General features: G+C 48.5%; 1 protein-coding gene across 1 annotated transcript; it reads left to right on the plus strand.

The window, feature by feature from the left end:
- Positions 1-10871: 10871 nt before the first annotated feature.
- On the plus strand, positions 10872-16624 carry CNGA2 (cyclic nucleotide gated channel subunit alpha 2). Its single transcript, XM_075539289.1, has 6 exons — positions 10872-10984; positions 11180-11272; positions 12447-12617; positions 13514-13621; positions 14787-14893; positions 15219-16624. The coding sequence occupies exons 1-6, from the start codon at positions 10875-10877 to the stop codon at positions 16622-16624; spliced, it is 1995 nt and encodes a 664-aa protein (XP_075395404.1). The 5' UTR covers positions 10872-10874.
- Positions 16625-16963: the final 339 nt, after the last annotated feature.

Consider the following 16963-nt stretch of genomic DNA (forward strand, 5'->3'; position numbering starts at 1 on the left):
GAACTTGAATGTCTTTTTCCCCTTCATTTTCTCTCCTCTTTTCCTTCCCAACTCATTTCCCGTCTTCCCCTCCTTTTTCCTTCTTCCCTTTATCCTTACGCCCACTCCAGGGCTGTATGAGGGCGCACTGTGTAACAACACAGTCACCAAGGCTTGCCTTCAGGCCACGCCCCCTCTAGCACAGGTGGGTTCTGACAAGGAGCGTGTCATAATGTGGACTCAGTCATCACCCCCGGACCATGGGAGCTGGGCAGGAGGCTGTGGACAGGAAGAGTGAGCCTATGGGCTTTTCAGGAAAGACTGTGAGTGACTAGCTTCCCTGAAAGCCAGCAGCTGAGGGCCTAAATGCCCCGTCAATCACATATGAATGTCTGCCAAAGGGCTGATGAATTCCAGGACACAGTGAAGTACCAGGGAACTGGGGCAGTCATAGAGTAATGTGCCAACTAGGAAGTTGGCAGCTCAGCAGAGCTATCTTGATGTCAGTCTCACCTTTTAGATTGGACTTTTAATGTTCTCCTTTTTTTGTCACCCTGTACATAATGCGTCCTAGTTCTCTGGCTACTTGTCATCGTGTTCTCACTAACAGGGCAGAGGAACAATTTGATTGTAATGTACCTTGGTGTTGTTTCCTTCATGTTTGTTGCTCTCCAGTTTTGTGGATTTGCGAGTTAATCATTTTCATGATGTTTGGAAAATTTGGCCATTGCTTCTTCAAAGATCTCCTCCTCTCTCTGTGATGTGATTTATTTGTTTGTTGTAGCTATCTAGTGTAAACTGGGCAAAGGTTGACAGAGCAACCCATTGATTGCCCATTCTGCAAGTCAAATGCATTTTGTTTCAAGGAATCTATTGTAATGCCTTCATTTTACCATCACTGATGCCGTGACCTCTTTTTGGTTCTTGTTTCCATTCCTCCGTCTTTCCTAACATGCTGAACTTTGTCCTTGGGTGAATGCTGTCCGTTGGTGTGTGTGTTTTTTTTTTCTTTCTTAAGCAAACGTTTTAGTGAGAATGCGGCGAAGGTTGACAGAGCAGATCATCAGTCTTACATTCAGCAGTTCATAGATACTTTGTTTCAACCCCTCCCTGCCATCTCCTCAATGTACCCTTTGTGATTTGGCTTCCAGTCCTCCTTCGTTCCCCACCCTCAGAACCTTATCATTGGGAACCTGTTGCTACTTGGATCTTAAACAGTTATTTATTCTCTACAGCTCAGCTCCAGACTTGGAGGACGAGAAAGGGCCAGAGTCTTGGGGATCCCATCTGTCTCTAGCCTCGTCTTTTATGATTAGGAATTCTGTTCCATGTTTTCCTTTCTTTTTTTAATATAAGGCATATGTTTGACATGAACTTGTATGTTTCTAATAACTACAAGTCCACTTTAGTTGTACTTTTACTTCTTTTTTAAAGCCAATATTTAGATCTGAGGGGAAAGTAAAATTTTTTTTTGGGGGGGGGGAGCTGTGAGCCTTCACTCGGTTTTTTTTTTTTTAAGCCTGTTCGTTTTTAAACAAATCATTTTATTGGGAGGCTCTTACAGCTCTTATAACATTCCATACATCCATTGTGTCGATCATATTTGTACATATGTTACCATCCTCATTTCCAAAGCATTTTCTACTCGAGCCCTTGGCAATCAGCTCCCCTTACAAAGGCATGTTCTAAACGTGCTTTTACACAGCTCATCTCAGCAAGTGAAATCACTAACAATATCCCATTTACCCCTCCCCATCAATGTAGTCATTCTTCCCCCGACTCCCATTCTTCCTCCTTCCCTCTATAATTTCCTCTCTCTCCCCTCTCCCTGTTCCTGCCCCAGATATTCTACGTTTTTCTCCCACAAGATCCAGGACTTCCTTTTGTGACCCTTTGAGGGGTAGTTGGCAGTGGTAGTTGGGGAGAGTTGTTCTCCTGGACTCAAGGTTGCGGAGCCTGATGCTTGTCCATTGGATGAATTGTTCCGATGTGTCTTGCGATTTTCATTGCTATTCTCTTCTTTGGGGAGGGAGAGGACGGTAGGTGAACCTTTGTGACTGCTCACGACCCTGTAAGGCCCCTGTGGCTACTCAGGATGGAGAACACTGTCTTTTGGGGTATGTTTTAAATCATCTTATTGGGGGCTCACGCAGCTCTTTTCACAATCTACCCATCCATCCATGTGTCAAGCACATTTGAGAACACTGTCTTTGTGAACTATGGGCATCCTCTGAGACCATGGTTCTGATTCCCCAGGCCTAGTGACTCATTCTTTCAAAGGGTTTGGTTATGTCTAAGAAGGTATGGACAATTTTCCTTCCTATCTGCTCCACCACATTCATGAGTATCTTTGCAGCTAAGGCAAATACACATATAGAAACATCCTCTGTCAACCCCCGCCCACCCCTCTTCCCCTAGATATTATCCCACTCTCCCATCTACAGCTGTTCAGACTGCCTACGCATCGAGTCATAGACTACCACGGTTGCAGGATTGTGTCTATGGCTGTCTTTGCCTTTGTTGTCTTGAACGCTGGCACACCTGTCAATGTCTTCTTTTGCCTCCATCACTTTTTAAAAATTAACGTCGCTCTGTCTTGCCCCTCACCCAAGTAAATATTGATCTACTCTCTAGCCTGCCACTTAACTCTTGCCCTTGATAACCTTGCCAGCTTGTGCCTTTTAGTGTGAAACTCTTCATGATTGACTAATTTCACTCAGATTAATGTGCTCCACGTTCATCTGTGTTTTGAGGTTCCCATCTGATCTCCAATGACGGCAGATTGTTCGAGGGTTTGTGTACTTTCTCCTGTTATTTCTCCTCTTACAGGCCTGTCTATTGTTTAGCTGAAAATTGAGTCAAGGGGGTGAGTTCCATGTCAGGCCTTTAGGTGACTAAGGGCCATAGTCTTGGAGCTCCCACCAGTCTCTGTGAGCGGTGAGCCTGCCTCACTTTTCTCTCTGGCTGTGTCCAGGATCTTCGAGTGCGATTCCTTGGGCATCAGTAGTTGGACACTTTTTACTTATTCTGGTCTCAGGGTTCTCTGTACCTTCTTTGCAATCATTTTGTTGATTTGTCTTCAATTCCACTGATAGTTTTTTGTTTTGTTTTTTTCCTACACAACATCTGATCTGACAGGCATCCTATCCAGGGTACTTTTTTACATCACACATTGCAGTTGCTGTCTTTAAATATTGATTTGGGTCTTTTTATACCACCCAAAATTTGTTTTGCCTTTTTTAAATACTCAGAAGGCAATTATATTATTTATTTTAATATTATTGCTATAAATTTAATATCACATCAGTTCAGGGTTCATTCTTTTCTCCTTGCTAAAAAATAAAATAAACACCTGAATCTGTTGCCACTGAGATGATTCCAATTCATTTTCACCCTATTAGACAAGGTAGAACTTCCCCATAGGTCTCCCAGGCTGTGAATCTTCTAGAAGCTGCCTTCACTTCTTGATAACCTTTTGGTTGGTGACTAAATCTGTAATCATCAGTGCTTAGCCACTGAGTTTTCTAACAGCGCTCCTTTCTACTGATTGCAGGCTATGTCTTCTTCCTTCTTTTTATGCCTGTTGCCTTTTCCATGGATGCTACATCCTATGAATTTTGTCTGCTTCTATGCTGGAATTTTGGTATTTCTAGAAACAGTCCTGAACCTTCTGGGACATAGTTAATTTACTTGAAGATAGCTGATCTTTTCAAGATTGGTTAGGAGGAGAATCCCAGCAATGTTTAGTCTCCACGATTGAGGCGAGACCATCTGCGCAATACTTTGCTGATGGCATTGATGAACTGGAGACCACAGCCTCTCTTTCAGGCTGGGGGCTGGGGTGACTCTTTCCCTAGCCATGGGGGTTTCTTCCTAGACATGTGCCAGGAAGTAGTCAGCTGGCTGCTTCAGAGGGACCCCCTGGAGACCTTCAGAGGTCTCTCTCTCTCTCTCTCTCTCTCTCTCTCTCTCTCCATCCAGAGAAATGCTCTCCTTTCAAGGACTGTGTCCCACAAACTTTGGATACTGTGGCCTTTGTGGATTCTTGGCTTTTTTCCCTTCACTCAGGGAATCCTCCACGCTCTGCCTGGGTTCCTCCTCTCTACGCCAAGGCAATATGCTGGGAGAGGGTCAGCATATTTGTTCCTGTCTTTCAAGAATCACTGTCCTTTGTTGCCTAATGCTTTGTGTCTTGACAATGTCTTCATTTTTTTAGTCTTTAAAAATATGCTTAAAAAAAAAGAGGACCTGATGCGGGGGGCTTAAGTGGAGAGCAAATGCTTTGAGAGTGATTAGGGCAAAGAATGTACGGATGTGCTTTATACAATTGATGTATGTATATGAATGGATTGTGATAAGAGTTGTATGAGCCCCTAATAAAATGTTTAAAAATATAGGCTTTTTCTCAGTTTGGATGATTCAGTTCAGTGGGCGTGTTCAGTCCTTGTTTACTCCATCTTGGTCAGAAGTGGAAGGACCTTACATTCCTTTTGGAATTAACTCTTTGATAAAGCAGGCACCTACGGGAGTCACAGGAGGTAGAAAAAGAAGGCCGAATGGACTTGGGGGGGATGCAGTTAACTGACTTGGAAGCAAGCATTGTTTATGGATTTTGATTTAAAGATTTGATTATTTAGTCAAAACTTATTTATTGAGCACCCACTGTGTGGTAGGCCCTGAGCAAAGATGGTTTGGATGCTAAAAGGGGTACTGATGGAGATGGTGAGAGGGGATTGGATACAGAGAGCGTTTGTTTTGAAAGCGTGATTTGCATACTTAGAGACTATGGGCTAGAGGAGAGAGAAAGAGGAGTCAAGGATGGCACTAACGGCTTTGACCTGAGGAACAGGGAGGATGGAGTGGTCTTTGAAGAGGTGAAAGCAAGAATGAGAGAACAGGACTTGGAGGGGAAGGCCGGGAGCTTGGTCTGGGGCATCTTGGCACTGAGATGCCTACTGAAATCCAATCAGTAATGTCAGAAAGGCAAACTGGAGGTGCAGGTTGATGGGATATATTTTGACGTCATCAACACCCATATGTGTTTAAAGTCATAGACCTAGATGAGAAAGCAACAACAAGAAATCCCTCCAAGGACTCAGTACACTTTAGCAAGAGAAGGTGACTTCTCCAAAGGATTCCAAGGAGAAGTAGTCATTGAGGTAAGAGGTGAAAGAGGAGAGTGGAACCCAAGTGTGTTGATGTGGGAGCAAATATGTTGGGCCAAATGCTGCTCAGAAACAAGGTAGAATGTGGGCAGAGCGATGACTCTCAGCCTCCAGTATGTGATGCATTCCTAGCTGCCTCCTATTCTGATTGGGGAGCAGCAAGAGGTCAGGAACCCTTTCAGGCTCACCCTGTGATCTCTGCACCCAGCACCGGGTCTGTCATGCAAGAGGTGTTTGGGGAATGTTCATGGAAGAAGCCCATGAATAAAATCGCACCAGGCAGTAGTGAGTGAGCCATGGATAGGGAGCTAATCACTCTGGCTTCCAGTCTTATTTATAAGATGAATTGTCCTTTTCCTTCTCTGGCCTTAATATCTCCATCCACACACTGAAGGAATGATCCTCAAAATGCTATTAGCCAGGATGCAGGAGCCGCTATGAACCAGCCTGGTTTTTGTTAAAGTTTTGGCCTAATTGAGGACGAGGAGAAGTGGGCTCCAGAAGTACATGTTTAGAGTTGGGCCCTGTACAGAATCTTTATGCCATATGCTTGGTTTCACAGTCACCCTCTTCGAGTATCCCACTATGTATCTAGAATCCCTGACGGTCTCTATCCTCTTCCCGGGCCTTCAGTCTATCCTGTCCCCACACCTGTTCAACTTCCATTGTTCCTTTTGGCAGCAGACATTGCAAACTGTTCGGTCTCCTCTAAAATCTACACCCAACCCTGCTTGGTACCTCTAAAGATGAAACTCCTCCTTCTTCACTGGAAAAGCTAGGGTTTTCTAACAATAACCCCTTTCACTCTCTCTCACTATACTTTCACCTAAAATATGACTTCAATTCTACCGTACAAATCGGGTTAGACCAGAACATGCACACTGCTACAGATAAGACCCCAAAACCACAGGGAATTCAGGCTAGATAAACCCCTCAGGGCCAACAAGGGGAGTAGACATACCAGAAGGATTAGGGGAGGGGGGGGAGAAACGGGGGATTGATCACACGGATCAATCTTGAACCCCCTCTCAAGGGGACTAACAATAGAAAAGTGGGTGAGGGGCCATGGAGGACGATGTAAGATAGAAAAATAACAATCTATAACTGATCAAGAGCTAGTGAGGAAGGGAGGGCGGGGGAAGGAGGGGAAGAAATGGAGAGCTGATATCAGGGGCTCAAGTAGGAAGAGAATGCTTTGAAAATGATGATGGCGGCATATATGCAAATGTGCTCGACATGATGGAGGAATGTATGGATTGTGATAAGAGATTTAAGAGCCCCCGATAAAAGTATTTAATAATAAAATATGTCTCTTGGCCCACTCCCTCCCTCCTGGCCTGGCCTGCACAGCCTCCTGTGTCTCATTTCACTTTGATCCATCCATGAGCCTATCTTCCCTGACCACCAGTTTTGATTAGTCACTAGGTCCCAGATTTTCATTAGCTATGAAATCTATCCTCAAAACATTGCACTTATTTTATTATCTTCTTTATATAAAATGAGAGGAAAAAGCGTGACACGCACAGCTTTTTCTACTCCCATCTACCCTTCCTCCCCACTCTATCTCCATTCTCTTTCACAATCAAGCTTCTCCAAAGCATGGAGGTATATTCTTTATCTCCCTGTTCCTTTAACTCACTCCTACACCCTACCACTCCCCCAGCCTCCTCACCACCATCCCTTAGGACTCTTCTCACCCAGTGACGTCTCTGGCAAAGTTCCCGTGGTTTCAAATACTAGCCCTATTCCAGTTCTTATCTCTAAAGGAAGAAGGCTCAGCCTTTGCAGGCAACCATTGTGTTACTGACGCTGAGGAGGTACTGACCTTGAAAATGTCTGGCTGAGACTTCCCCCATCCCTGGGAGCTCTCTCCGCATGTTCATCTCACCTGAATCTCCTCTGCTTAGTCACCCCCTTGAAGTATTTGTCAAGGCTGCCGATCTTCAGCCTCCCTATTTTCTCTAACAGTCAAGAGGATCACGGTTCAGTCACCCTGAGACCTTTAATTGCCATTTAAACCCTGATGGTGTCCATAGCCCACCTCCAGTGCTGACCACCGTGGATGGTGGGCCAGAGTATGTTGCATCCTGGTGAAGAGTGGGGAAGATGGAAGGCCAGAGGACACTGGAGGGGGTGGGTGTGCGACAATGGGGAGCCAGATGTTAAATCATTTATTGAGGGGAAAGTTGACTGATGACAGACTGCGAAGGGAACCAGGGGTACAGGAAGACCTACATGTTTCTGATTTGGGTGACCTGACAGGGAGCATGATCTTTCAGGAAGGGTCAATTGGAGCTGTAACCTATTTGTTGACCAAGTTTTGCTCTTGCTGTATTGAGCTTACTGCGCCTGTGAGCCAACCAGAAGATACTCAGCAGGCAGTTGGCAATGGGTATGAGGAACTTGAGGGAGAGAGAGAGAGAGAGAGAGAGAGAGAGAGAGAGAGAGAGAGAGAGAGAGAGAGAGAGAGAGAGAGAGAGAGATATTTGGGATGTAATCCTTGATTTGGGACATGGTTGTATATTTGGGATGTAATCCTTAATTTGGGACATGGTTGTATATTTGGGATGTAATCCTTATTTTGGGACATGGTTGTAACTGGAACCTTAGAACTAGATGATATTTGGTGGGTGGGGATGGTGGTGGAATGAATGCCAAGAAAAGGAGCATGTATCTAGTTGTCTGCTGGGGTTTCCCAGGCCACCCACCTGAGGGGGCAGTTCTGATGAAGGGTAAGGCAGAGCTGCTGTTGGACCAGTTTGAGGGAAGGACTGGTTCTCTAGTAGAGAAGGGGCAGGGATCAGAGGAGAGAAATTTGTCTTAGGGCTAGAACCTTAGAGAGGACAAAGATATCTGGTGGGCCCCCAGAACTGTCCTTGTAGGCTCAAAGGTCCTTGAAGGCTCCAAGGTCATGGCTCATGGGGATGATCAGTAAGGGAGATGGGGAATCTAGGTGGTTGCCTGCACACACTATCATGAGAGGTTGTTTTGAGACCTCTGATTCATGTTTGAGAGCCTCCCTGATCTGACCCTGCACACCTTTGCCCTGTTCCTCTAAGAAGAGCTCACCTTCCACTCTGGGTCCAACTCAATCTCCTCTCAATGGAATTTCCCGTTATACCCTCCAGCTACCTGTGTCCTCATTCACTTCACAGGGAGTTTCTTAGTAAGTCTCCCTCTGGACCTAGACCTGGGTTCAAAAGCCGTTTTCATCTTTAAGCTTGAGCTTCACTGCGACCTCTTCCAGGAGTCAAGCCCTGAAATCCTTCTTGATGAGAGTGGCCCTGGCTTTGTTTGCATTGCCTAAAACTTTCTGTCTCCATGACCTGCTGCCCCCCAGGGTCTAAGCAGGGCTCAGGGATACTGGTTGCTAGCTCTCAGGTGCCCTCATTAGCGTCCTGATGCCACAGTCCCACAGAGAGCACCAGGCGAGCGGCTCTGTGCTGCTTGTTAGTACCACTCACCGCAGCGTTTGACGTGGCTGCCATCACCATGGTGACAATGTCAGAAGCTGGAACAAGCTGGGGACGGATGCGGGGGGTGGTGGTCCAGGAACATTCTGGGGCCTGTGAGTCCAGCATAAAAGGTGCCAGGAACCCTGGGGGGTGGGGACATGCTGACCATGTCTCTCTTCTGATAGCTCCCGCAGGAAGAAGCTGCTCTCAGTGGCCCAGTCATCCTGACCCAGTGTCCATAGACACTGGAGCACAGGCTTCTGTTCAAGTTTTTTATTTTTTTTTAAATTCAGGCTGATTTTTGGATATGTCTTCCTTTGCTCAACTCTTATTTGTTCAGGTTCTCTGGTGCCCTGCCTTAGACCCTCCCTTTGTCCAGAATTCCCGAGTGATACTACTTACTTCCTCTCTCCCACTGCCCACACAACCCATTGACAAGTCCTGCCCATTCTCTCTCCTAGAGGGTCCTACCCCCTGGGCACCAGCCTCTGCACTGACCACCCTGCCTTTCTCCTTGCTTCCCCCTCCCCCTAATTTCTCTTCCACCCAACAGCCATTGGGATCTTTTCCAATGACAATGCTGTCCCTGCACGCCCGGGCTCAGCTCCTCTGAACCTGTGCCTCCACGCCTCCTAATCTCTTCTGAAACTCACTTACTCCTCTACCCATGAGCCCCTTCTTATACTTCAGAGCGTGAGTTCCTTTGGGCTGTTCTAACAAACTCCTGCAAGATTGGTGCCTTTAAGGAATAGCAATTTTATCTTCTCGCAATTCTGGAGGCTAGGAGTTCAAGATGAGGGAGTTCAGCCAATGGTGTCATGTTCTCTCCATGTCCACACTAGGGGAAGCATCCTTGTGTCCCCTGGCTTATACATACATCTTCCCCAAACCCACCTTCATAGAAAACATCTCGTTCCAAACAAGAGGTCTAGGACTTTAATATATCTTCGAGGGACACGTAAATTCAAGCAACATACAGCGTAATGGGTATCACTGATGCGGTGCTGGGGAACTGTGATGAGAGCTAGTTGAAGAAGCCGATGGGAAAGGGGATTCAGACCTGCAGTGTGTGAACTCTGAAGTGGTATGGGCAAGGATGTGGTTCCTTTGCGGCCAGGGGCGGAACGTGTAGTTCCTTCCGCCTGTGGAGCAGGAGCTTGAGGGCAGTCACCAGCTTGGAGGTGTACCGTGCTCCAAGCAAGTGCCCTCCTCTGCAAGACAGGGGCACCAGAGATGGGTTCAAACATTTTTGATTTTTTTGTTTGTTTCTATTATATTTGATCATTGATTTTTTTCAAAATATTCATGGGGGTAAAGGAAAGAAACCAAGGTAGTGCACCTAAACTATGTGTCCGCGCAACCTGAGGTCACGTCCAAGTACCTATCAGAATTGGAGGCATAGCACCATCAGAGGAGCCCTGGTGGTATAGTGATAATGAGTTGAGCTATGATCCGCAAGGCCGGCAGTTTGAATCCTCCAGCCTGCTCCAAGGGTGAAAGGGCTTTCTACTCTCATAAACAGTTGATCTCGGAAACTCCCAGAGGTGTTAAACTTTGTCTTTCTCCTATAAGGTCGCTTTATTGATTTATCTATATATTTATTTAGTTTAGTTTAGCTTGACCTATGGTTACCATAGATGAAGGAGGAAATATTTCTGCCTAGGGAGCATTGAGTTCAGTGTAATGGTGGTGGAGCAATTTGGAGAGGGAGAGCATTACTGTTTGTGCACAATGAAAGGGGCATTAGATGGCACTGAATGATACATGTAGAAGTTGTTGAGCTGGTGAATGTTTTGTTGTATCTGTTTTTGCCAAAATGCAAAAATAAATGACATGAGTAACAATGAGTATGGGGAAAAGACAATGCTCTCAAATTGATTGTGGTAAAGAGTGTACAACTCTCTATGATATGGTTGAACTATTGAATTGTATGATATGTGGACCCAGTAGCAATAAAACCATTTCTAAAATATAAATAAATAACAATTAAAAAAAGAAAATTGAGAAGACTTAGAGTTGCTATGAGTTGACATCGACTCAATGGCAGTGCGCTTCCTGTTTTCTTTTTATCATCATCTTAATGCTTGCAGCTTGGCACTCAGGCAATGCTGCTATCTGCCATGGTAGTATCTAGGTGCTGTGACTTGCCACATGGGCCCTTGGCTTTGCTCAGACCCTGTTCACCTGTGCTCTGTGGGCGTGTAAAACCTCTCTGGCCTTCTTTGCCCTTTCCTTGACAGGTGAGGGTCCCGGCTCCTGAAGCCGTACATGGAGGATGACAGAAAAATCCAATGGCGTGAAGAGCTCCCCAGCCAATAACCACAACCACCATGCACCCCCTACTATTAAGGCCAATGGCAAAGAGGACCGCAGGACCAGCAGCAGGTGCGTTTCCGGGATGGCTCCAGGCCTGTGATTCCCTTCCAGCTCTGCCTTATAGTCATACAACAAATCATCTTTGGCTCAAGGACGCCTTTTTAAGGGGCCAGGGGCTTTCTTGGCATGTCTCAGAAGAAAGTGCTGATTGGACATAAGGTATGCCCACAGAACCCTTGGTCATCTCTGCTCCTTCCTCTGCAGGCCACCGTCTGCGGCCGAGGATGACACTTCCTCCGAACTCCAGAGGCTGGCCGAGGTGGATGGCCCTCAGCGGGGAAGGGGTGGCTTCCGCAGGTGGGTTCCACCAGTGTGCTGCTGAAACTGGCTCCCCACCCATGAGGCCTCTCAGGCTGGCTCTAAGGATCCGCCTCCTCTTAGTTTCACTAGACATTTCCACCAAGGTGTCTGCAAAGCCTGGTCCATGCTGTCCTGAGCAACCACTCACCCACCGTCCTGAATCACCAGCATAGCCTTCCCCTCAACATCAAGGGGAAGAATGAACCTCAGCCAAGGGCCCCACGGTCTCTATCCACGCAGAGCTGTAAGTTCCTTATGGAGGAATGTCAGGAAGTCTAAGGCAAGCCTAAATCCCACTGTCTTCATTCTCTAGCACTGCTAGAACAGAACTATCCCAAATGCTTGGCTTTCACAAGCACACCTTGCTGCTCTCGCAGTTTAAGAGGTTGGAAGTCCAAATTCAGGCTCTGCCAGCCCTAGGGGAGAGCTTGTTGTCTCTGTTGGCTCAGGGGGAAGGTACTTGTCTCCTTTCTACATGACTTCGATCTTCCACTGGGGTTAGGAAGTTCTCAGTGCGGGGACCCGGATTCAAAGGATGCTTATTGCTCCTGGCTCTTCTTTCTTTGTGGTATTCAGCTTCCTCTCCCTGCTATGGAAACTCCCTTACCTGTGAGCTGCACGAGGGTGTTACATCCCACCGGAATCCTGCCGCATTAACATTTCACACGTGATCTAATCTTGCTTCATTAACACATAGAAGTCATCAGGTACAACACATGCAAAATGGAAGACAGTTACATCAAGCCATATCATGGGGGAAGATTATATCACCACAAAAGTGCCAAACTACATAATTACACAGCAGGCAAGCACTGAGAATCAGGGCCTGGCCAAGATGACAGCTTTTGGGAGGGATGATATAATTCTATCCATGCCACCAACCTCCAGTTTGCCCGGGACACCTCTTGTTTGTACCTCCCCATCAAGTGAAAGGGGCCTCTTCTACAGAGTGTCTTTCCCGGACAGTGCCTCCTTTCAGGCTGCCTTAGAGGTCAGGAGCTGAGTCCCAGTCCATGGCCCCAGTGCCTGGCTTTTAGCGCTGGGAAAATCACAACCTGCTCCCAAGCTCCTTTGCCTGCCTTCCATCTCCCTCAAAGTGAGTCCCCAGGACCACATTGTCTCTGAGCAGGATGACTTTCTGGCTCACAACCCCTGTCTTGCTTGCCTTTAGGATTGCCCGCCTGGTGGGGGTCATCCGAGAATGGGCCAACAAGAATTTCCGTGAGGAGGAACCAAGACCGGACTCCTTTCTCGAACGTTTCCGTGGGCCTGAGCTCCAGGCTGTAACGACACAGCAAGGCGATGGCAAAGGCGACAAGGACGGCGAGGGCAAGGCCACCAAGTATAGCTGCCCAGCTTGAGGGGCTCGAAGGGCTCCCATGCTTGCCATCCGAGGGCTGGGTGGGCTCTCTAATGCTGCTCCCAGGGTCCACGGGGCAGCACTGGGGATGACCAGAGGAGGCCTGCCTGCTATGTTTTTAACTCCAGAACAGTTCCATCACCTCACTCTAGGTGCCCCTTGTCAGCTAGCGCACTACCCATGTAGCAGACAGGGCAGTGAGGGCACCTAAATGAGAACTGGCCTATGGCAGGCAGGGAGGCTTGAGCAGGTGTGGTGGTTAGGGGGACTGTGGAGGGGCCTCAGTGTGGTGAGCTTCTTTGAAGAGTCCGTGGTGAATGAGGACTGGCAGGGAGAGCCTGGAACTATGGAATCGGGAGCAAGGCCGAGAAGTTGGAACTGGAAGAGGACTGTATTTTAAAGAATACAGACGACTGAGGATGTCTGGCCCAGTCAACAGCCCCGGCTTTGGGCTGATGGAGGCCACGCTCTCTTGCCAAGTCAAGATGTGGCACCTGGGGAAATGCTTGGGGTTGGGGGGGTGGGTGGCTAGAGGCCAGCGGCCAAAGAGCGAGAGCACGCGAGTGAGCAGGAAGCACGTTGGCCCCTCACTGGGCAATTCTCTTCTCTTCTTTGGAAGCTTTTCCCCAGGTTCTGAGGCTGACCCTTATTGAAAGTGCTGTCCCTGCCACACCTTCCGAGGCAGGGCCCCCCAAGGGCATGGGAGGCAGAGGGTCTGTTGGGGTCAGGATAAGTAAAAGGATACCCCTCATGCATGTGAGAGCTACTCCGACTCCCAGTTCCCCTCAATCCACAGAGCCCCCTCAAGCAGTGCTTTCTTGGGGGCCCTGGGATCTGAAGACGTGGTGCCCAAGCCTGACCTCTGTGTCTCTCCTCAGGAAGAAATTTGAATTGTTTGTCTTGGACCCAGCTGGGGACTGGTACTACCGCTGGCTCTTTGTCATTGCCATGCCTGTCCTCTACAACTGGTGCCTCCTGGTGGCCAGGTGAGCAGTGCCCAGGGAGGGATGTGTCCAAAAAAGCTCAACCCACAGGCTCAGGGTCTGATGTAGAGATTGAGCTCACACGCACTCACGCACTCGCTCCCTCTTGGGAATCCTTCCCTGCCAGCAGCACTTCCAGGGCTCTCTCGCTCCCAACCTTTCCTCCCATGCTGCTAAGCCTTCCGCACCAGATCCTCTCCAGGGGTCTGTAATCTGCTCCCACATCCCTGAGGAGGCCTCCCCGATCTCTTTCTGGGTCAATCACAATGGCCCTTGTCCATTCCAAGCAGGCACTTGGTGCCCCTTCAGTGCATTCCCCAGTCTTGCAAGGAGCATGCTGGGTAGAAAGAGAGATCGGAAGGTGTCATTTCCCTCTGGCAACCCTCCAAGGGCTCCGCATTTCCACAATTGCCCTTCGCACCATAAACTTGGCCTGTAAAGCCTTCTGAGATACAGGCACTGCCTGATCTCTAGCTCCCCCCTCGGGAACACCCCAGACCCTGCACTCAGGGTTCTTTTATTTCCTCCAAAGACCACTCCCTTTATCCTTTCTTTCAACCTATGGAGAGTCTTCTCTGCCTTGCAGGGCCAGTTCTGGAGCACTCATTACCAGTGGTTTTCTCAGCCCTTGCCTCAGTCATTCATTCAACAATCTGTGATCAGTGCTGGGGGCAATGCAGACCGACAGACAGGGTCTCGTTTCCCCTGGAGCCCTTAGGCTGCCGGGAACATGGACGGTAAACCGGAAACAGAAATGACCAAGGTGGCTCCACGAGCTGGAGAAAGGACAGTCAAGGAGGTCCTCCCAGAGGAGGTGGTAGCGCACCTGACACAGTAACGTGACTTAGATTCCAGAGGGTGGTGGGAGGGAGCGCTCCGACAGAGATGAGCCCATATGGTCGGGGGCTTGTGAGTGAGGCATCAAGGATGACAGGGCAGTGGGGGGGGGGCATCTAGTCTACATGTGACCAACTCCTCAGAATTAACCCCTTCTTCCTTGGGCTACTTGGGAATTGTAGTCAATGACAAGGGGTTGGGCGTGGAATGTCATTAGCCCACGGGGTGCGTTGAATGTGACTCACCAGGACCCACGGTCAGTGCCCGGCCTGGGACCTCCAGGGGCCTTGGCTGGATCCGGTGGGTAAAGACCGGCTTCCTTTTCCCACAGAGCCTGTTTCAGTGACCTACAGAAAGGCTACTATGTGGTGTGGCTGGTGCTGGACTACTTCTCAGATGTGGTCTACATCGCAGACCTCTTCATCCGACTGCGCACAGGTAAGAGAACAGCTGGGACATCCAGGGAGGACCCACAAGTCCCAAAACATGTATCCAATGTTCAAGAAGTCCTCCAAACACAGCGCCGGATTACATTGTCTGGCTGAAACATGGCTTGGTCCCTGTGGCTCTTTGAATCCCATGGTTCCTAGGTGCTTAATAAGGTGGGAACCTGGAGTTGATCTTATGGCCAGCCCTGCTGTGAGCTTCTAGACCCTTCTCTGTGGGTCAGAGTTTATGAGCTCATTGGTCCCTTCCTTAACTTTAACCCAAGGAAGGGCCAAGCTTGAGGGTATGGTGACCTCCTGGCTTTCATCTCCCACAGGTTTCCTGGAGCAAGGACTGCTGGTCAAAGATCCCAAGAAGTTGCGGGACAACTACATTCACACGATGCAGTTCAAGCTAGATGTGGCCTCCATCATCCCCACGGACCTGGTCTATTTTGCAGTGGGCATCCACAGCCCTGAGCTGCGTTTCAACCGCCTCCTGCACTTTGCTCGAATGTTTGAGTTCTTTGACCGCACAGAGACACGCACCAGCTATCCCAACATCTTCCGCATCAGCAACCTAGTACTGTATATTTTGGTCATCATCCACTGGAATGCCTGCATTTATTATGCTATCTCGAAGTCCATTGGGTTTGGAGTTGATACTTGGGTTTATCCCAACATCACTGACCCTGAGTATGGCTACCTGGCTAGGGAATACATCTACTGCCTTTATTGGTCCACACTGACCCTCACCACTATTGGAGAGACCCCACCTCCTGTAAAGGATGAAGAATACCTATTTGTCATCTTTGACTTCCTGATCGGTGTCCTCATCTTTGCTACCATCGTGGGAAACGTGGGCTCCATGATCTCCAACATGAACGCCACCCGAGCTGAATTTCAAGCCAAGATCGACGCGGTCAAACACTACATGCAGTTCCGCAAGGTCAGCAAGGAGATGGAAGCCAAAGTCATCAGGTGGTTTGACTACCTGTGGACCAACAAGAAGACCGTGGACGAGCGAGAAGTTCTCAAGAACCTACCAGCCAAGCTCAGGGCTGAGATAGCTATTAATGTCCACCTGTCCACCCTAAAGAAAGTGCGCATTTTCCAGGATTGTGAGGCTGGGCTTCTGGTGGAACTAGTGCTGAAGCTCCGCCCTCAAGTCTTTAGCCCTGGAGATTACATTTGCCGCAAGGGGGACATTGGCAAGGAAATGTATATCATCAAGGAGGGCAAGTTGGCAGTGGTGGCTGATGACGGTGTGACACAATACGCTCTGCTGTCGGCTGGCAGCTGCTTTGGAGAGATCAGTATCCTCAACATTAAGGGCAGCAAAATGGGGAATCGACGCACAGCCAATATCCGCAGCCTTGGCTACTCAGATCTCTTCTGTTTGTCCAAAGATGATCTTATGGAAGCTGTTACTGAGTATCCAGATGCCAAGAAAGTCTTGGAGGAGAGGGGCCGGGAGATCCTTATGAAGGAGGGGCTACTGGATGAGAATGACGTGGCCGCTGGGATGGAAGTAGATGTGCAGGAAAAGTTAGAGCAGCTGGAGACCAACATGGAGACCTTGTACACCCGCTTTGGCCGCCTGCTGGCTGAGTACACGGGGGCCCAGCAAAAGCTCAAGCAGAGAATCACGGTTCTGGAGACCAAGATGAAGCAGCACAATGAAGATGATTACCTGTCAGATGGGATCAACAGCCCAGAGCCAGATGCTGGGGAGAAACCATAAAGGCTGGGACCCAACATCTCTCCAGCCTTGGCCTTGATCTCAGGAGCTAGAAGAGCTGTGTAGGTCTCCGTACTTCTCTGCATGACCCTCTAAAATCTCTCCCACACCTCCCTTTTCCAGATTCTTGGCCTGAACATCCAGGACCCCCTCCCCAAAAGTCTAACTAAGTGGCCAGTTTGTGGACAACTCAGATTTCCAAGAGCTCCAGTTTTCCTAAGTCTGAGGCAGGACGAAGAGTAGTGGAGACTGGCTTCAGTCTTGAGCAGAGAGCCTGGGAGCCTGGGCACATAATCTCTGAGGAAGACCATCGACAAAACGCTGTGCACTCTCCTCTTTTCC

This window comes from Tenrec ecaudatus, chromosome X (assembly GCF_050624435.1).
Source record: "Tenrec ecaudatus isolate mTenEca1 chromosome X, mTenEca1.hap1, whole genome shotgun sequence".
Classification (NCBI taxonomy): Eukaryota; Metazoa; Chordata; class Mammalia; order Afrosoricida; family Tenrecidae; genus Tenrec; species Tenrec ecaudatus.